The 21,511-nt window shown below is 34.3% G+C and overlaps 1 protein-coding gene across 2 annotated transcripts in view; it reads left to right on the top strand.

Annotated features, from left to right (window-relative positions):
* VPS8 (VPS8 subunit of CORVET complex) overlaps positions 1-21,511 on the top strand; it is a 102,466-nt gene that overhangs the window by 33,017 nt on the left and 47,938 nt on the right. For both annotated transcript variants that reach the window (XM_025166438.2, XM_088132022.1), the window contains exons 20-31: positions 350-439; positions 2,011-2,057; positions 2,638-2,860; positions 3,482-3,571; positions 5,667-5,718; positions 6,469-6,511; positions 8,574-8,646; positions 11,958-12,077; positions 15,130-15,201; positions 18,632-18,751; positions 19,187-19,243; positions 20,271-20,353. In XM_025166438.2, the coding sequence (XP_025022206.1) occupies positions 350-439; positions 2,011-2,057; positions 2,638-2,860; positions 3,482-3,571; positions 5,667-5,718; positions 6,469-6,511; positions 8,574-8,646; positions 11,958-12,077; positions 15,130-15,201; positions 18,632-18,751; positions 19,187-19,243; positions 20,271-20,353 (1,070 nt within the window). The remainder of the gene's footprint in view (positions 1-349; positions 440-2,010; positions 2,058-2,637; positions 2,861-3,481; positions 3,572-5,666; positions 5,719-6,468; positions 6,512-8,573; positions 8,647-11,957; positions 12,078-15,129; positions 15,202-18,631; positions 18,752-19,186; positions 19,244-20,270; positions 20,354-21,511) is intronic.

Raw genomic sequence — 21,511 nt, 5'->3', positions numbered from 1 at the left:
ACTTCCATATGCACACAGAAAATTGGTTCCTGCAACCCTTTTCTCACTTTCCCCATTGGAAATAAAGAAGGGGAGGGGAGCATTCTACTTCTCTTGGGGATCAAGATCTGAGCCAGGAGAAAGTTTGGGTGATTGGTGAATCTTGCCTTGCCTTGCCTTGAGGTCTGCTTTAGTGAGGCCTTGGGAAATAATTTCCAAATATGGCTCAAACAAACTTCCTCATAAAATATATATGTGTTTATTGGGCAAAAAATAGCCGGTATTGTACTGGTGTTTGTGTAGTTCTTTTTTTAAAATCAGAAGTATCTCCCTATATTAGGACTATAGACATAATCTTTTGTCTTTATAGATGGTTGAAATTCTTATCCATTGTGCTGATCGAACCATGAAGAAATGTCCTGACCAGGGTAAAATCCAAGTTATGGAGCAACATTTTCAGGTATCATACGTTAGACTTAAAAACCAAAATGGGTATAGTTAAAAAGAAGAAGCAATAACTGATTACCTTCAAGAGGAAAAAGAAATTGTGGTCTTAAGCACTTGATATTACTATCACATTTTTTGGGGAATCATGTCCAATTCATCATATAAACAGAAAATTCATATGGAAGAGATTTTATAAGTATATATAGTTAAAAAACAGAAGAAAAACAAACAGAAGAAAATAAAGAGGTGGTAAGAACAGATGTGATTGCTTAAGGAACTAGGAGGAATATGAATGCATTGCTTAGATAGTGGACAAAAACATTAATGTAAATACATTGCTTAGATGGTGGAAAAAAATAAAACTACCATGATGTGTGTCTTAGTCTAATGTGGCAAAATCAGCAAAGAATCCTGCAGTCTTTCAAAGACCAAGAACTCCCGGAGAAGCATTCTCCCTGAGAAGTCGCCCAGAGTCACTTATTGAGATGGGTGACTATAGAAATCAAATAAATAAACAAACACAACTGTGGCTGTAATTTGAAGGAAAAAGATGGAAAAGGGGAAGATAAAAGGGGAAGTGAATACAAGTTGCTTTAGAAATGTCTAAATGTGAAACAGCCATATCATTTTACAAGGACATTTTAATGATGAATAACTAATTAACAGATATCAAGAAGCCTTGTTTTCAGTCCATTCAGACCATCAGCCTTAACTAGGTTACTATAATATTGTTCTTTGGCAACTACTGGTGGTATTCACACAATACAGTAAACCACAAAATAGCTTCTACTTAATCTGTTCTTGAAAAGTATTTGTAAGTTGCTATTGCTGCAAAATACAGCAAATAAATTGTTAATCAGTGCAAAATACAGTATTGTACTGTAAGATCTGCACTTTCTTATTAGGCACAATTTAAGATTTTGGTATTGACTAAATTTAAGATTTGGTAAGATAGGCATAGGACCTGACTATGTAAGAGACCACCTCTCCCATTAAGAACCTTTTTGTCTACTAAGGAGAGGCCCTTTTGAAGATGTTTCTGTTGTCATTTCCCATCTCCTGGCATGCTAGCAAAAGCTTCTTCTTTTGCTAGCATGCCAGCGACATAGCATGGGACATATTCCCATGGGAGCTGCATGGCCCACATTTCTTCAGCCTTTAGAAAATCTGAAAAAAATATCGAGCTGTTCATTGTTAAATGTTCTGAAGTATCAATGTTCGTATTAATTTTTTAAAATATTTTGTTTAGTTGTTAAATTTTTGTTAATTTCCTTGAGTATAAACCACAACAGAAATTGGATTAATTGAGGAAACTGCTTGAGTTAATCATAGGTAGGAATGTCACATGAATAAAGTTTCTATATTGTCAGTGGAGAAATACAGGTTCATCCCTTCTGCTCTGAAAAAAATGTACAAAAAAATATCCTGCAGTCTGTCAGTCTTTGACATAATTTACTAGAAACAGTGCCTTCCTAATTTGTGAGAGATCTCTCTCCAGTTTTAAGACACACCATACTTTTCAGGATGTTGCATATAGCTGTCCTATATAGAAGTAGTTAGATTTTCTGTGTTCTTTTTCTACAGACTTTGGTCCCTGTCATTGTCGATTACTGCCTTCTGCTTCAGCGAACGTAAGTAAGAGCATGCCTCGTGATTCTGGCAGTTTTTCCAGTAAGCTGCATCTGGATTACAGTCTGTACTAGTCTTCTAGGCTGCCTTAATAAGAGTGAGATCTAATCTAGCTGTGCCATACCACTTGGAGAAGTGCTTCATGCAATAATTGAAGTGCCCCTCTGAATCTGCTACTTTGCCATTGGAAGTGTTATCTAGTTTCTGCACAGAACCTAGGTAGGGTGTTAAGGTGGCTAGGCCAGTCTTCAAGAGGACACGGTGCTTCAAAGGCACCTCATTAATGGATTTGCATAATGTTAGTGGTTAAGTGTTCTATAGCTGGCCTTAGGGCAAATGTATCTGTATATGTCCTGCCTGAATAATTCTGAATAATAGTGCTACAATTAGAAATTGTTTTTGTACAAAACGGCAGGTGATTAAAACAGGCATCTTATTAAAAATACCTTAAAACTTTTATCTAAATAAAGAAACAAGTATTTACTTCTGGATATTTTAAGAAATGAATTGAAACAGCTCATATAAATTACAGATTTTCAGAATTATCTCTGTAAAATATTTTCCATCTTTTTTTCTCCACAGAGATATATTATTTGGTCAAATGTATGACAAGATGAGTGAAAACTCTGTAGCAAAGGGAGTCTTTTTAGAATGTCTCGAGCCATACATTTTAAGTGATAAATTGGTTGGAATCACAGCTCAAATTATGAAGGATTTGCTACTTCATTTCCAAGACAAGAATTTAATGGCAAACATGGAAGCTTGCATTGTACATATGGATATCACCAGCCTTGATATACAACAGGTGATAATTCTTGGAACTTCTTATTGATAAGTAAGGAGAGTGTTCAAAAAGTTCTGTGTTACACATGTTCCCTGGTACTATAAAGTATTTGGTAACCAGATGTTATATTTTAATCTATTACTTGATTAATCCCAAATCTAATCTCAGGATGATTTGTGGTTATAAGAGGAAGCTTGTTATAATAATTCCTTAGTTATAAGAACTTTGAACTGTGTAGAACCTGTGTAATGAAGGTCCAAATAGTGCCAGCTGCTCTTCAGGCCTGCTTTCATGAATGCATTGAACCAAATACTGGAATGGGCCTACAGATACCTAGTTCCATACCTATAGACCTGATGAATGCAGATTATTCAACCCATAAGGAAATGGATTCAGAGAAGATACAGATTTTGAACTCATAGAGTTGAAGGCCTTCTTAAAAAGGCTGATATTTTTGAGGAATGGGCATGATTCACAAGCTATGAATTATCTACTCCTGATCAAAGGAAGCTCTGTTATCTATTCTATCTATATAAATATTGCTAACAAAGTTCATATCTCAAAGTGAAGTATGTGGTGAGAGGCTAATTTGTATACAGTGTTTAGCACATTTAAAAATCATAAACTTTGCTTTGTTCCTAGGTTGTCCTTATGTGTTGGGAAAACCATCTGTATGATGCCATGATATATGTCTATAACAGTGGAATGAATGACTATATTACTCCAATGGAGGTAGGAAGATGTATCTTGAATGCTAATTGATGGCTTTGAATCAGGATTATTTTTTAAAAATCCTTTTCTTCCAAGTTTAATTAGCTAGAATAGCTTAATCTTGATACTTTATTTTCTTGTTGATAATAACTTGTTTTGTGGCAATTGTTATTTATTCTGAGAGAGAAAAAAATTCTCTCTCTCTCTCTCTCTTCTTTTGGATTTGGGGGCCAATTACATCAAATAAACGAATTGGCTTTTAATAATATCATACAAGTCTTCAAAATTAAAACCTCCCATTAAATGCAGATTCATTTTGAATAAATCAGCAGTTTTCAAAATTTTCTGAAAAAAACATGAGTCATTCTTTCAGACCATGGGAATAACTGTTGATAGCTCAAAACAGTAGAATGATAGTCAATTTGGACAGATTTTTTAAGTCTGAAAGTCTCTGGTTTGTTACTATAAAAAACAATTAAGTTTGAAACAGAACTGAAACAGACTTTCTATTTAAATTATTAAATATAAGGAAGTGTTCATAGCTCAGAATAATATAATGCACACAGCACACTCATAACTATTGTTGTTTCAATTTAATATCTGTTAATGTGCTATAATAAAGAGATTAACTTTCAAGTTTCAAGAATGTGAGGTTCTCCCCTACTTCTATTGTCAAGATGCTCATTAGTTTCCAGAGAGATATTTCAGTCTTTGCAAGGATAAAATATACTGTATTACGTTCATTTGGAAAGTTAAATAACATTTTCATTTTCTAAATGTGAAAATATGGCATTCAAAAAAGCACTGGGTAGATGGGGAGGTCCTGGATATAATGTAAAGTATATTTGGAGATTTGTTTAGAATGTAACAGTAGGCCTTTAGAGAAACTGATTTCAGTTGCCTCCATTGGTTATTTCTTATTTACTTCAATCCTTGTCTCACAAATTGTAAAATCTATGTTATTTGTGATATAATTTCAAGATTTATTTCTGGATTATAGTATTAAGATACATTTATGGATGACAGAGTGTGGTATAATATAACTGATTTCTGAAACTGTGTACAACATAATGGGCAAAAAAGGTCAAATGTTTTCTTGGACAAGCGATTTGACAGAAAAAGTAAAAGTAGTTAGATATCCCTAATGACAACTACTGATTGCACAATTATATTTAATATTCTTAGTGACAAAACAATAGAAAAACATCATTACTAGTTTATTATTTCTTTTCTGGACAGAAAATACAAGTGCTATAACATGTGGTATCACCTTACTTTTTCTTTTTGTTCAGATGATGACTCATACTGACTCAGTTTTTATGCGGAAAGATATTAATGCAATATTTGTAGTAGTAAAATATCTTCATGAATGAACTGATTTATTTCATTTTATTGCTAAAAATTATTGTTAAAAATGTTTCAGAAGAAAGTGAAAATTGCTACAGTATCATCTACGTAAACCAGTGTTGTCACAGATTTTTATGCTTTCTACACAGGGTACATTTTTTCTCATATCCACAATGTTTCTCTTTTGATCCTTATGATTTAAATGTAACTATAACCACATATGGCTCTGTACTTGAATCCTGTGATAGGATTCAGGATTCAGAACATTTAGGACCTTGGTGCAACCTATGGAGTATGCCATATGCAGCTCTTACCCTACCTCAGAGAAAGAGAAGCTGCTTTTGTGCAAATTCAGGAAGAAGGCAGAAGGAAAGCAAAGTCCTCAAGCATGATATGTGGTTCCTTTCATGTTGTGATACGCACATGGGATTTGTATAATTCTTCTCTAAAACTGACTCTTCCGTGCAGGAAAAATGAATCTTGTGTAAAATGACATTAATCATTTCTACTGTTTAAAGAAAACTACCATGTTTGAGCACCTCTTGCCATTCTTGCAGGATCCTTGTTATCAGTTTAAGTTACTCTGTAGGCTTTTCTTTTTCTTTTGCAAAGTTTTATATGTTACTTCCAAGTCCATTAATATCTGTGTGTGACTATGTGCAACAATTTTTTGTATATGGTAATTCTCAAGAATCTCAAGAATGCCAGAAATCACAAAGGAATCATTGGTGTGCTATTTTTTTGTCCTCTCCCTTCATTTTTTTTTTAGAAATTGTTCAAAGCCATTGCTCATCCACTCAGTGCTGGAAAATCTCTCTCAGGTATACTATGTTTTATCAGTACTTTTTATTTAGAAGGTTTTCTTCTTATATTGTGGGTACTTTTTTTTTCCTAATAATTCTTATGAAGAACCATACCATCCATTACTATTTTTTTATCCAATATATTCTCATCCCATCAGTTTTCATTCACTGATAATTGGTTTGCTGTGTCTGAGAACTACTTCACTGGGGAGCTCTGGGAATAACATTTATTTGAGAAAACAATTTTTATATATAGACTTGCATGAGTGCCTAATCTTACTCAGACATTCTAAAGTTAAATAACTTGCTAAATCTTCATGAGAGCCACAGTTACTAATTGGAGAAGATGTTGAGGTAGATAAGCCAATATATAAGACAGTTTTGTATATTTATAACTTGTGCACAAGGGGATGTATGTGTTCTATTGTAGAATAATACTTTTTTTTTTTTTAACAATGAATAGGATTGTACTCTCAAGACTCAAAGCCTGTGTTTTATACAGTGTTAGTTATTTACTACATGTAAGAGTAGAGTTAATTTTAATTTTCTTGACCTTATCAGTCAGGCTTGGAAAGTTGTGTTCTTCATGAACTTTCAGGAGCACTTTAATATTTGCATACATTGAATTTGGCACAAACATCTCTCAATTTATCAAGTTAAAGAGGTAATAGAATCTTGATATTGATACATGGCCTTTGATACATTAAACTTTTTAGTAAATGTGTTCAGTTTGCAAGATAATGCACAACTTTTTTTGTTTTTTCTTAGATGAGCAAGTCATTATGGGCAACAAACTTCTGGTCTATATAAGGTATGCTTCTTTCAACAACAATATAAATTAAATATGTTATGTAGCCATATGAAATAGAAAATTCCTGCTGTGCAGTTTATACTGATGTAATATTTCGGTAGTTTAACTGGGGTTGTATGTGTGTACAATAACAGAGTTATTGTTATGATTGTTTTAGCCCGTGGTATTGTATGGTTTTAACTGTTTCTGTTGTTTTTATATTTGGAAGCCGTCCAGAATTTACTGAAGTGGGCACCTATAATACATTTAAATAATAAGTTCACAATTAAAAAATAACACTGGGAAAAACCCAACACTGTAGCAAACAACCTCCTGTACAATAACAATGTCACAGCATTGGTAAACACTGTAGGAAAGTTTCATAAGAAAAGGAACAGGAAAACAAAACTCATCGCTGTGTTATGCTGGTGATTATTTCAGTGATACATAACTATCCATCATATTAACAACTTGATAGTCATTTCTGAGGGGAGATGAGAAAGGGAGTCTGCAAAGGTTCCGAGAGGGAAATCTCTTTTTCCTAGAGCTATTACAGGCTAGACTGTTCAACGTGCTCCATTCTTTGTGCCAAGAGACCTTTCATGGTAGTTCCTATCACTAAAATCGTAGCCTATATGTTCTGATTGTGCATGACAGATACCTAAGGAGAGCAAGAACATGGCCCTGTAACCCTTAATTAAGTAATGGATTGTTTGACAGGATTATATATTGCTACAGATGTACTGGGGTGAGTGTTCCATCTTTCCCTGATAAACAGAACAGTATAAAGCTGCAGGCTGCATCTGAGATAATAAGTTCCAGTCCAAGTTTCTGTCTTCCTTCTGCTGATTATTTCTGTACCTTTTTGGCTGAATTGGACAAAAAAAAAGTTACACTGGCAGAATACACTGGTGTGTTTCTGATCACTTGCAGCAGGCAGTCCTGGAAATGGTATTATTTCTAGCATGTGAGACTTGGTTGAAAGGTTCAATCTCAGTCAACCTAGCTAGAGCACCAGATGGCGCTATTAATTTGCCTATACACTGACTGTTGCTGTGAGCTATTAAAAGTATTGATTTGGTTCATTAGTAAATAATTAATGAGTAAAAGCTGCTGAATCAGTCTCTGCATATTGGTCTAATAATAAGATTGGAGAAAACAAGGGATTCTGTACAGGTTCAAGGTTAAAGAAAATAGCTAAAATTAAAAAGTATTAGCATGCAAAGCTGATAATATTGTTGCTATGATCCAACTGCCTCTGTCTCCGAACACTTTTGAGAGAACTGCAGTTTGTTCACTCAAACCGTAAAATGTTTCTTGGCTTCTCTAGTCTTAAGGTACTTGGGGAGGAGTAAGCTGTGAAGTAACTGATTTTCTTGCAAAGTACTACTGTTCCCTTCTACTTCCTGTGCTAAGTTGTCAGAATTTTAAATGAATCTAGTAGTAGCTTAGAGATGCAAATATTTGCTGTCCTGAAGGATTTTGTGTTTGGTTGCATGTCATCTTCTAATGATAAAAAATAATTCTAGTAATATTTAGATTTCTCATTGAAATTTATTTTACATACAAATGGTTTGTGGGTAGATATACGAACAAGAACTATTTCAAGAATGTACTATCTTAATTTTCCCTGTTTGCTTTTTTATTGTGTGAGAATATACATCTGGTACTACTTCACAAAAGTAGAAGTTATAAAATATATAAATTAATAGCAGACTGTTCTTGAGTGCCTATCAGTACAGTGTGCATATTTTGGCTATAAAAGGTATTAGCAATCCTGAAGATCCTCAGAGTCTGTAGAAATAATTTAACAAAACCTTTGTGGGCAAAGTTGTCTCAAAGTAACTTAGGACTGGCCATGTTTAGTGGATTAAGAACATTGGCAGTGAGCGGAGGGGCAAAAAGCTGTGAGAATCAAACTGCCTGGAACTCTGAATAAGAATGTTTCAAATGTGAGTAACCAGAAAAGTAGCAAAGATAAGGAAATAGAGGTCCTTTCTCACCTATATTTAGGCTCATATAGTAAAACCAACTGTTAGGTTAACATAGTGTTATAGCTCTTATTGTCTGTATTTCCTTACAGCTGCTGTTTGGCAGGCCGAGCTTATCCATTGGGCAATATTCCTGAAGACCTGGTACCATTGATTAAAAACCAGGTGAGCTTTTAAAAAAAAATACCTATATGAAAATCACCGGAAAAAATGTGCTTTTAAAAAAGAAAAAGTTGTATGTGCTGATACGTTTGGTGAGAAATTAATATTTCTCAGAAGTATAATTTGTGGTATGTCTCCTTTCCTCTGTCATTGAATAGTATTCTTTCTGGCTCCAGTGATCACAGCATAAGTCTTCTAAGCTTAACTTTCTAATCTGCTGCTTCGTGTTTAGAATTGTATCATATAGGGACAAGATGCTCTGAAACTGTGATGCTAGAGAGGCAAATAAAATATGATAATTTCACCCAAACATTTCCATTTATATCTTTTTTTATGTTCTTTTTTCCTCCTTTTTATTTTATTGTTGTAAATCTTAATACATTATATTGTTTAATACAATGATATTTGTACAGTATTAATTAAAATTATTGACATTCTATTGTTTAGATAACTTAGAGTATTAAAAATAAAGAAAAGAGAAATATTCTATCAGTATTAATTACAATTTAGAATCTCGATATTACAAACATAAAATTATTTCAATTTTTCATACAAAATTGAGCATAACATCAGAAACATTCTATTTATATCTTATTCTTAATGGAGAAACATATGAATGTATGAAATGTTTGATTTAGAATAAGTCTGCAATAAACACAATAGGCTTGAATTATGGAATGTTTTGTGTGAATATGGAATTGAAGATTGGTTAGTGAATGGGCTAAGAGCAGTATGTGATAGAAGTAAAGCAAATGGAAAAATAAATTGAATGGTTAGCAAATGTTTCAGCATTGAACAGGAAGTAAGACAAAGATGTGGGATGTCTCTTTGGTTATTCAGTGATTTATGGGTAACAAAGAATGCTTGTCATAATGTTAAAGGTGTGTTGGTTTGGATGTGAATGTACATGTAATTTTGTACAGACATGCAGTGTTAAATTTACACACACACACACACACATATATATATATATATATATATATATATATATATATATATATGAATGAGTGATAGTGAACGTTAGATATAATGGAGGAGGGAATACAGGTAGTCCCCAGTTTAAGAACGAGTTCTGTTCCCAAGGTCTGTCATTAAGTTGAATTTGTATGTAAGCTGGAACAGTATTATTGTATAATACTGTATAATTATTGTGTAATGAACTTGAACCATTGTGTATTTAACTCGAATCATTGTGCATTTAACTTGAATTTTGCTACAATAGACTCCATTCTAAACTATGGGTCATCTGTAACCTGGGTGTTCTTAACCTGGGCACTACCTGTATGTATCAAAGTATTTATGTATCCAAGACTACTAAGGTGGTTGTGAATATGAAATGAAAGATTGCAAGTTGTACTTAAATGGCATATTAACTAGAGCAAGTAGATGAATTTGTATATCATGATAGAAAGTTTACTAAAGATAGGAAAATGGGTGGAGAAATTTTAGAATCTGCAACTGCTCTCAAAAAGGTAGTGGTTAGTGTGTGGTCTGTTGTGAGGAATGATGTTTAGTTCAAAGAAACAAAAATGACTATATGAAAGCAGGCTTCTGCCCACTTTGTTATAGCTAAGTTAGGGTTGGGTAGGTCAGAAGAAATATAAAAGTTGATTGCTGTGGGGATGGTTACTTAAGAGGTGAGTGTGGTAAAACAAGAAGAGATTCTTGTTCAAGAATTAATAGGTGCTGAATAAATGTGAACGGAATACAGAAGTGAGTGATCATAGGAAGGAAATACATTAAACTGGCTTTGTCAAATGAATGAGGATTGAATATTGAAAATAAATATATTGAGGAAGTGAATGGACCAAGAGGAAAGGGAAGACTGACTAAATCATAATTGGATAGAGTTGATGAGATCTTCAAAAACAAAAAGGTGAGTAGTTTAAAGAACAAAAGGCAGTGTATAAGGAAGTAGATGTGGTGGATGCAAGGATACTTTGCAAGAATAAAAAGGGATGGAAAAATATAATGTGATGTAAACTGAATTTAGCTATTTTTATATTCCTTGCCTTAGTTTTTTTGGTGTACTATTTATTACTCCTTTTCTGTGCTTTGTATAACCTTGTTTACCCCAAAAGGGAATAATGCAATGGGCATGTACTACTAAGTACTTAAGTAACTAAGTAACAATGTTACTTTTCTCTAAGATAATGCACAGATACTAAATTTATTAATGTTGGCAGGTATCTCCATCATAGCTTCTGATTTCTCAAAAGCATATGATTGAAGTGGTTGTCTTTTGCACTTAGCTACTCTTTTTGGTTGATATCTGATAAGTTGTGATCATCTGGCTAAAAGTAGTTTTTTATCTTCCTATTTTTTTGTGGTTTCCCCATAGCTGTTTTCATACATATTTAGGATTCATAAACAATTGATTTATTTTTTGTTTTTATTAAGTTTAATTAGTATTAAAATCTAGAGACAAGGATTTCACTTGGCATTTTAAAGTGCCATTTCATTAGTAATATTTGATAATGTTCTGAAAGTAATTATCAGCACTCATTTTCTTAATAACATGACAAATAATTTAGATGTAAAGAATTCCCCCCCCCCCAAAAAGTTGATAAATGTCAAGCATAATTTCCATGTCTCTGCATAAAACTGTTACCAAAATATGGATTACTGTAATGAGCTCTACATGGGACTGTCTTTGAAGAGTATTCGGAAGCTTCAGTTGGTGCAAAATGCAGTGGCACGGGCAGTTATGTGCACACCTAGATCTGTGCATGTTATACCTCTGCTACAGGAGCTACATTGGTTACCAATTTGCTTCCAGGTTCAATTCAAGGTACTGGTGATAACCTATAAAGCCCTACATGGCATGGAGCCAGGTTATTTGAGGGATCGCCTCTCCCCACGGGCATCTACCCATCCCATCAGGTCCAGCAGAAGAGGCTTGTTGCGGGTTCTGTCCACTAAAGGGTGTAATCTGGTGGGACCCAGGAGGAGGGTCTTTGTTGCTGCTGCACCTGCCCTATGGAACATAATTCCCCCCTAGGTCTGGCTGGCTCCAACCTTACTAGACTTCTGGAAGGGCCTGAAGACTTGGCTTTACCATCTGGCCTGGGGATCAGAGAGTGGTGTGGAGCCCATAAAATTGCTGTATTGTTCTTGAATGTCTGTGCTCTCCTGGTGATTGTACTGTATGGCTTTTAATTTATTTGTAAATAAAACAATAAATTTTCCTCACTAGAGTTGGAAAATTCATTTCTGTTTCTTAAGGAAAATTCCTGGAACTGATATACTTGGAACTGTTAATTCTGGTATTTATACACAGATTGAGGAAATCCTATATTCATTTTACATGGCAGGTCTTTGAATTCCTCATCCGTTTGCATTCAGTTGAGGCCCCTACAGATGAAGAAGTTTACCCCTACGTACGTACACTGTTGCACTTTGATACACGAGAGTTCCTTAACGTTCTTGCACTGGTAAGTGGAAATGCTGATTGCAAAAGATAGAAAGTGTCATCATTTCTTGCATGGGCTTAAACAATGGTGGACAATATTTTGGCAACTGGAGAGCAATTATTCTTTTTAACACTGAGGAACATGGTGGGCATGGTATCATAACATTTTCCAAATGGAAATTGCTGAATTTTTAGAGTGGGTTCATACAAAGTTTGGGGGTGGGTTGGGACTTTAATGGCTCGTGCACCTATTTTTTTCTTGCTTTCTTCTGCAAATAGTGAGAAATTATGCCTCTGTTTAGTGATTTGTAGTACCTTGAGGAGGTAAAAATGAGAAAGGATAGTTGCTTGTGTTTGCACACCCATCCTTTGATTTAAACAATCCAGATGAGATGTATAGAGTTAACTTGTAGAAGTTCCCCATCACTACTCCCACTCCTCCTTCCCACAACTACCCTGTATTCTAAAAATGCTATGCCACCTAACTAGGACTTCACGGAGTAGAGTGGAGTAGCTGTGGTTTAAGAAGAGTGGAAGCAATCTGTCCTAAATAGAGCAAGGACACCTATGTGGGATGCTCTGATAATGCAGGAGATTCTCCTTTCCCACTACTCCATGGCTTGCCCCACTTAGCAGGATGTCCTGATTCTTGGAGTAATGTTTTCTGTGGGTTGGAAAGGCTATCAAGGTAGAAGGCATATTCTATGCCTAGTTGCACATGGCTGGGCTTTCTAGGAATAGAGGTACAACATGTCTGAAAAGTACTGTGTTAGGGAAGGCTTATATGGTTATTCATCCCTTTAGGAACCAATAATTTATTTATTGTTAATTTTAAATGTTTATATGGCACCTATCGTAGAAAGCATCTCCAGGCAATGTACAATTCTTAAAATAGGTTAAATATGGTATTAAAAGTTATAAATTTAAAAATAACCCATGGACATTAATAATAGAAATTACATTAAATAGACATTAAAAATAAATTAAAAATAACCAATGGACATTAATAAATAGAATTAAAAGCCATCAGATGTGGAAGTGAATAAAAAGCTTTTTAGCTTGTGCCTGAATTGTAACAACATTAGTTTCTTATAGTATTGAAAACCACTATAAAATCATTAAACTTGTTCAACTTACTCAATTTACCTGTACTGAATGCATTTGGTTCATTTATATTTTAGAAGAAATATTTTTTAAATAGTAATGTGTTACACATGTGTCTTCACGGACTGCCACTATTATATTGGTTCTGTTATACTGGTGACCACTTTTACCAGTGTTATGAATTACCTTATTCCTTGTTTGACTTAAAAAAAAAACATTATAACAGTATACCATCTTCCCCAAGCTGGATATTTTCCAGGTGTGTTGAAGGACACATTAAAACAGCATGACCAAAAGGTGGGAATTCTGGGACTTGCATCTTCATCATACCTGGAGGTTGGGAAAAATTGATTTTAACATGTAATAGCATGCAGTTGGTATTTTGAAAAGCAGAGGCTACCCTGTCATTAGATACGAGAATAGAAAAAAGTCAGTCATATTCTTTTAATTACCCTTTTTGATGTTCAAGAACAATTGAAGATATATGATTAAGGCTTAGAGATTAGAGTCTCTAAGAGCTTGAGGGGATGGAACAGAAGGATGGTATTTTTCTAGGTTCTTTCATGTTATTTTCATGAATGCACATTTTCTATTTGATTTCCTCTCCTCTGGTTCAGTATTGACCTTTACGATGCTTTTCCCTTCGTGCAAGGAATTTATAAGACAACAGACAAAGTTATTCTTTGCAAATGTATATACTGTAGGTCCTTAATTGGGACAAGACAAGGAAGTCCAGAGCAGAGTTATGATGCAGTAGCATTGCGTCAGGCCCAGTGGGATGGGACCTACTCTCCCTTGCTTACAGCTGCTACTTGCCTTGCCTCTCCCCCAAAAGAAGAGTGAGAATAATGTGATAATTAGGATAGGGAATCCCTGCCACTGAACCATACACAGATGGTACCCAGTTCTAGCTTCAACCAATCCTGTATCTCCAACTGTCTGCCAGTTACTCTCAGCTTCTCCATTTCACCAATACCTGATACACTCTGCATATCTGAAATCAGTTTATTGCTAACACATGGCATCAAAAGACTATTCTGATTAGTTGTGATGCAACTCAAGGACTCCACAATTCTAAAGACAATAGAATTGTATATTAGTATATAATTAGGTTTTCATCAGGAAATATTTGTGACAAGTTTTAATTTTCTAATTCATTGTTTGTGTGAATTATTTGCTCATTTATTAAAAGCTGGTGCCATATTTATGATCTAAAAATGTTCCTAAATGTCTTGTTGACCCTTCCAACCCAAACAACTCACAGGAAAGATGTTTCCAAGAACAATAGCTAAACTGTGTCTAGACCAAAGGCTGACCAAAATACAAATGTCTTCAGAGCCTACCTAAAAAAAAAATAAAGGAGTGGCAAGATACAGCTCTATAATTAAAATACATGAGAAGAAGCTATGATATACATAACTTTTGTGAAGAAGCCACAGTTATGTCTGAATCAGTCACCCAATGTGCTGTCTTTTCCAACCTCCATATAGCTACTGAAAATCCATAAATAATGCCTTTGAAACCTACATTGGGGCAGGCTCACATATACAGGAGGTCCCACTGTTCTTCATGAGTAGCTTTGCAGTAACTTTGACAAACATACTGTGGCTTTTATGCAACCATTTGTATTGAATGGAAGGTGAGACAGCTACAGTTAATTAGTTCCTCTTGTTAATAGTTTCTAAACAGTGTTGAATCATGTCTGTGCAACCCAATATATGAATTAATTTCAACGTGGCTTGTAAGTTCTTTCTTAGTTGGAGGCCATCCATTGTTGCCCCTGATTCAGACACAGTTGTGCCTTCTTCACAAAATTTACGTATATCATGGTTTCTTTTTATTTTGAATGCTATCGTGTATATAAAAAAAAATTGTTGTGCTGCTGCATCTTTGTCTTATATGTTCCATGTTATAGCAATAACTATGTGAATTTTTGCTTTTTTTTCTTCCAATGTTGTTTTCTGATAAAGACATTTGAAGATTTTAAGAATGACAAGCAAGCTGTGGAGTACCAACAGAGAATTGTGGACATATTACTGAAGGTAAATTTCCTTTGTTTTAATGGTGACATAGTGAAATATGGATGACTTTTGGACTATGTAATGTTTTATTTTAATCCTGGCATCTTTCAGAACATTTTTTAAGGAAATGAGTAACAGAGCTGCACAATTTGAGCACCAAAGCATTAAAACAGCTATGTCCTCTGGAAGTAACAACACTGAGACTTCCAGAGGAAATGGCTGCTGTACTGCTTCAAAGAAGGTGCCTTATTCACACCACAACACTTTGCAAAACACTTGTTTCAAATGCTTTGCACAGCCCTAGTAAATGTATGTAGGTATGTATTTATCTGTCATCCCATGCCATTGGATTCCAGACAGTTAAACTCCAAAAACATTTTAAAAAACAATTCCAGTTATAATACCAAGATACAATTTATCCCTTGTGTAGCTTGCTTACTAGTAAGAAGTAGATAGGTGGACTTGCTTGTTCACCTTCACTTTGAAGTACTAAAATTAAAAATATTTTCTATATCTTATTTATTCATTGTTACCTCATTATACTTTCAGTAAAGTATAGTTTTGGTTGATGAACAAACTGCTCAATATCTTATTCTTACAAATGTGCAGTATTTGGATCAAATGCCCTAGATCTGACTGACCCTTACTATTCCAGCAGCATCTCCATAAAAGAGCCATGCCTTTTCCTGCTTGATTTTAAACTCATATCAACCATATCAATCACAGGGAAGCTGAGGAGAAAAACTGGAAAATGAAGAGCTGTGTATGTCTCACTGAGCTCCTGAATGATAGGTGGGATATAAATTTAATAAATGTAATTTTTCAGAATCTGCACAACCCAGGAAAAGGTGAGACCTTTTTAAGGAGCTGACACCAGGTACAGTGAGGGTGTCTGTGCAAGATTGCACATTTCAGGTCAAAATACTTTACACCTCTACTAGTCTGAGTTGGTTCACTTGTTGGTTCCATAACTACATGTGGAATTCTTTATGAAAATATAGTATAAGCTTTCCAAGTTTTTGCTCCTTAAAATGTAGACGTAATTATTTGAAATAAGTAAAATAATTATTCAGAAAGTTAATGAAAATGGAGTGACAGAATTGTTGTGACCCCATTTCTTTTTTAGCTATGCTTCTCTCTATTGATGGGTAATTGAGAAGCTAATTTCAGGTGTGAGTTGGATAGTTAAATGAATTGTTTCCTTAAATGTTAATGGAAAGTATGAAAAAGTGTTGCTGTTGGCTCAGAACTTGAATAGCTTTGCAGTGAGTGCTGAATAGACTTTATGATACAATGACGAAAGTGGATTGAAAATTTATGTATTGAAGACCAAGAGAGTTTGACAGGGAAATGGAACAAATGTTTTCAAGTTACACAAAAACATTTTTAAAAGAGGGCAGATGGTTACAGATTATTCTTAAGTTTCATTCAGCAGCACTGTTTCTCCTTGGCTTCCCCTTTCAGTATAGGACATAATTAGATGAGTTCTTGACCCTTTTCTCTCCATTCTTTGTTTTCTGTTGAATAACTCTATTTTTCTTTTGGCATCCAGTATCATTCCACAAAATAATTCTTCTGGATCTTTATGTTCTCTCACCTGCCCCCTCTTTCTTTTTAGTATTTCCAAAGATCTTACAACTGATATAATCCTCAACACCAATCAATAGAATGTATTCTCTTCATAAATATGAACATTTACCTTGTTTTTCAGTTAAATCTTTTGTTTTCCCAATAAATGAAAAATACATGCATGGGGGGGAAGGTTGTTTTTAACTTTGATCAGATAGCAAGGAAGAGTAAAGTTTCATTTAGAATTGTTGTGGCAGTACCTTGCTTCCCTAGTCTGAAAGAATGCTACCCATTTGTCTGTTTCCTTAAAAAATTATAATGACTTTGGTGTAGTGGTTGAGGTACCGGACTAGAAACCAGAGACCATGAGTTCTAGTCCTTCCTTAGGCATGAAAGCTGGCTGGGTGACTTTGGACCAGTTACTCTCTCTCAGCCCAATACACCCCACAGGATTGCTGTTGTAGGGAAAATAGGAGGCAGGAGCATTATGTACTCTACCTTGAGTTATACAAAATAAAGGTGGGATATAAATACAATAATAATAATAAAAATGTTGATATCACTGGGGAGAAAATTGTTAAAATCTAAAATAAAAATAAATGTATGTTAGAAGAAATGAAAATATTGCAGCTGTGTCCTCATGGTGGTGTTACAATAATATTTCAATTAAAAGGCCCATTTTGTTCAATGTCCCCCAAACTACATTGTCTCAGCTTTTGAATTTCTTCCATTTTTAACCAGATTGTATGCCTCCGTGTGCATGTGTGTATATTTTGGTGACATTGCAGAACCACTTGATGGAAATAGTAAGGTAGTACTGCCAACCTTTGCAGTAAGATCCAATTAATAGCAAATACTCTATTGTTGGTATTGTGTGCTATTTTTTCCACCTTTATGTTCATGTAACCCAAAATTCTCATGTTCATATTATTTCTCCTCTTTCCAGGATATAACTATTTAACATCTATAATCTTAAAAAATACAGCTGACTTTATGTAGCTATAGATACCTATTTACTGTATTATTTTTGCCATAGCATGCTGGTTACCATGTAGAATGCAAATTGTCCATAATATCCATATCTCTAGGTATGATAAATGACTGTTCCACATGATTATGTCCACATTGGTGATATGTCATCAGTTAGAAGTTGTTATACAAAACATAAAAGATTTATTGTGGTTTTTATGAAATATGTTATTAAATTCTATAACATTATATAAGTAATAATAATGTTTGCGAAATGTAAAATGCAAATAATATCAAAATATATTCTGGTAATAAAGGAATAGGTATAAGGAACATGATGTGTATATGTGTAGTACAGCAAATTTTGATTTGTTGTAAATGAAGAAATGTTGTACTCCAAAGATAAAATACTTGGTTGCTCCTTAGTGAGAAAAGATGAGATTTTTTCCCCTGTTTATTCATTTCCATCTCCTGCCTGCCTCTTCCCACTGTTCAGTTATTTATGGTGGGCCGCTGAACTGTTTTGTAGGTAGTTCAAGCAATGCCCAGTGTTATCCCACTGATAAGTTCAGAATAATGTCACTGTGACCTGCAAGATAGAATAACACTGCTTCTTTTTAGTGATGCAGGTATATCTGCTTACAGAGATAAGCTTTGGGTGAACATCTCCTTAGAAACCTTAAGTGACTTATAATTTCCCTTTCCTTTCCCTTAAAATTTTAGCTTGGTGGATCTGGGAAGACATGTTTACAGTAATTAAGTTCTGAAATTTTAAAATTACTTTTTGTACCGGCTTTATCTGCTAACTATTAAATACTGTGTTTTGAGTTTTGCTGTTCTGTGCATCTCAGGCGAAGGTATGTACTAACCTAATAATGAGATTAATAAATTTATCTATTTTGCTGCCTTCTAGGTTATGGTGGAGAACTCTGATTTTACCCCATCACAAGTTGGATGCCTCTTTACTTTTCTTGCACAACAGCTCGCTAAGCCAAACAACACATTGTTTGTGAATAGGATGCTATTTGACCAGGTAACATGGAGAACCATAATTGGGATGGAGTGGAATTTTTATTCTAGAATGAGTAAGATCTTCTACGCTGAATTTTAAAATGATTGCACTGAGTGTGATGTCATCCAGTTTATAATTCCTCTATATACTATTTCATAAATTTTGAGACAAATTGTGAAGATTTGAAGGCAATGATCTTACCAAGGATATGTGACAGAACTAGGAGATGCTTAAAAAGAGTAAATATCTGTTGTATTGAGTTCTTGATATTGAATTTGTACTTCACAGCATTAAGGTGTTTTGGAAGCTGGGCTCCTATTCCAAAATGTTATTGTGATCTCTATGTCCTTTTTTTTACCTAGAAATGATACAGTAGGTAGGTTTCTAGGATGTGATAGTGTGCTTGAGAAATGGAGCAGAAATATGTATATAATAGCATTTTCTTTTTTTGCCCAGGTCCTTGAATTTCTCTGCAGTCCTGATGATGATTCACGACACTCTGAAAGACAGCAGGTATGAATTCTTAGGGTAATAATTCATGCTGTGAAAATGATTCATGATTAAGGAAGAAAGGTCATTACTAAAAATGACCATACTATAGAGCAGAAATGTTAAAACTGGAACTCTACACTGAGAAATAATCAGCAGCTAGAAAACTACCAACAGCTCATATAGTTCATGAAGGCATATTAACAGTTTTCAGAATCACAACATGAATTGTAGCAGTTCATACATTTCACACCAAAACTACAAATATTCAGTATGATCAAATACAGTCCCAGATAACATAGTCTGGTATTGCATTATGATATAATTTTCCATAGTTAGGTTGCTACTGTCACAGTTAATATTAAGAAAGTTTATTGCAGAGAAGTAGGTTACATTATCAAGAGGTGTATATTTCTATGTTTATAGTGTGATTTTCACTTCAGCTTGGAGATGCCAAATCCCTGTAGTGGAGAGAAAAGTGCTGGATTATATCAGAAAGATAGGGAGTTTTGGGCTCAATTATTCTCTTCGTAGACTTGATTATCCAATTGAAGTTCAGGAAGAAAAGCGGGACGTGCAATTGTAAGAGGAATAGAGGGCTAAAGCATGGAAATGAGATTGTGTCAGTATATATGAGTGCAGAATGTGGTTGGGAGGAAAATTATCTTACATGATAGTATAAGAAGGAGATAAATACCCTGATCATGCTTGGGAACAAAAAAAAAAGATGTTTAATCAACTCCTCTAAAATTATACCTTCCTCTCATGATGTCATCCTTGATCAAGATACGTATCTAAGACTCAAAAAAGTATAGATATGTTTTTCTCAGGAAGTAGTTGAGAATTCTAAAATTAAATTTCATCCCAGAAAGAAAATCTCTACCTATGTAAACATATATTACAACGAACAAGCAAAGCTTGGAAGAATGTAGTTTACCCCTTGATGTCTGAAGACTGCTCATATATAGGCATAATCTTTGATTGTACAGGACAAGTGTGTGGGGTCTCCGAAGGATTTAACACAATGTGTATATTTATATTGTGCTAATAGGTTCTTTTAGAATTGCTTCAGGCTGGAGGTGTAGTGCAGTTTGAAGAGAACAGACTCATTCAAATGGCAGAAAAAGCTGAATTGTAAGTTTCTGTGTATCTTTTCTGATTCATTTTACTCCTTTACATTCATCCCTAGGGCCAGGATTTTTTTAAAAAATATTGTATTGTATTATTATAAAACACAAATAGTATTATTTTAGAACAGAAATAATACATGATATTATTGGGTACAGTGGTATTTATTCAATGTTGACTGATGATTATTAATATTCTGATAATTTAGGTAATTTAAACCTTTAAAAATAAAAGGAAAAAACATTTATATCAATAGTGATTTCCAAAATATTAAAGTTAATAAGCATAAGTTTGTTTAGATTTTACATCAAAAGCTGAGTGCAGCATTGACCAGGATTGTACCACCAACATTTGGCAGTAAAATGACTGATTTGGGGAAGAATATTTTTTTCTTTTTTCTCAGAATTAAGAATGAAAATAGGAGTTAGAGGCCCCTTGAAGGCATGTTCACAGTTTGGGCGGGGGGTTAAGGGTAGAAATGGGATATTTTGTCTTCCACTCCTATTCCCATCCTTTATACTCCCTAAAAAAGCCCAAAATATTCGTCCCATTTATCTCCTGATATCATCATGTCACTTGAAGATGTTCTCAAGTTGCTTAGGAGAGCATGTTTTAGACATGATCAATAAATCAATGTCTGCCTGTTTTAATTACTTCTCTAGCCACTTTTTTGTATACTTACAATTATATTCTTATATTAATGAACAGTTGTATACATATAATTTGAGATCTATCTAATTTTTATGTCAGGATTTTAACCAAGAGAATCTTGGATCTCTGGCTTTCTAGAAGGTATATGTAAGCATCTGTGAAGATGTTACCATATATATGATATTACTCTTCTTATAATTTCATTTTTTTTTGTGGGGATGGAACCTTTTGCTTCTTTAATTTCATCCAAACTGAGGCTGAAATCCTTTATCTGCAGGAGATAGATAGAACTAGAAGAAAAAAATACATGAGGTGGTTGCTTGGCAACTGCTTTCAGCTGTGAAATCTTTGTTCATCCTCGTTGCCTTGTCACTGCAGCTGCACCTCAGTACTTAGCACACTATATTGTATAAAATTGTGGCCATGAGATTAAATTTCTGATGATTACAACTTGACCTACATCCTATTTCTCCAGATGTTGAAACATGTCCAAATGATCTCAGACAGTTAGCT

This window comes from Python bivittatus, unplaced genomic scaffold, assembly GCF_059951505.1.
Source record: "Python bivittatus isolate LINGU-HERP-01145 unplaced genomic scaffold, Pbiv_v1 ctg000980_np1212, whole genome shotgun sequence".
In the NCBI taxonomy this organism is placed as follows: Eukaryota; Metazoa; Chordata; class Lepidosauria; order Squamata; family Pythonidae; genus Python; species Python bivittatus.
The sequence above is the reverse complement of the archived record's forward strand: the minus strand, read 5'-3'. Positions and strand labels throughout refer to the sequence as shown.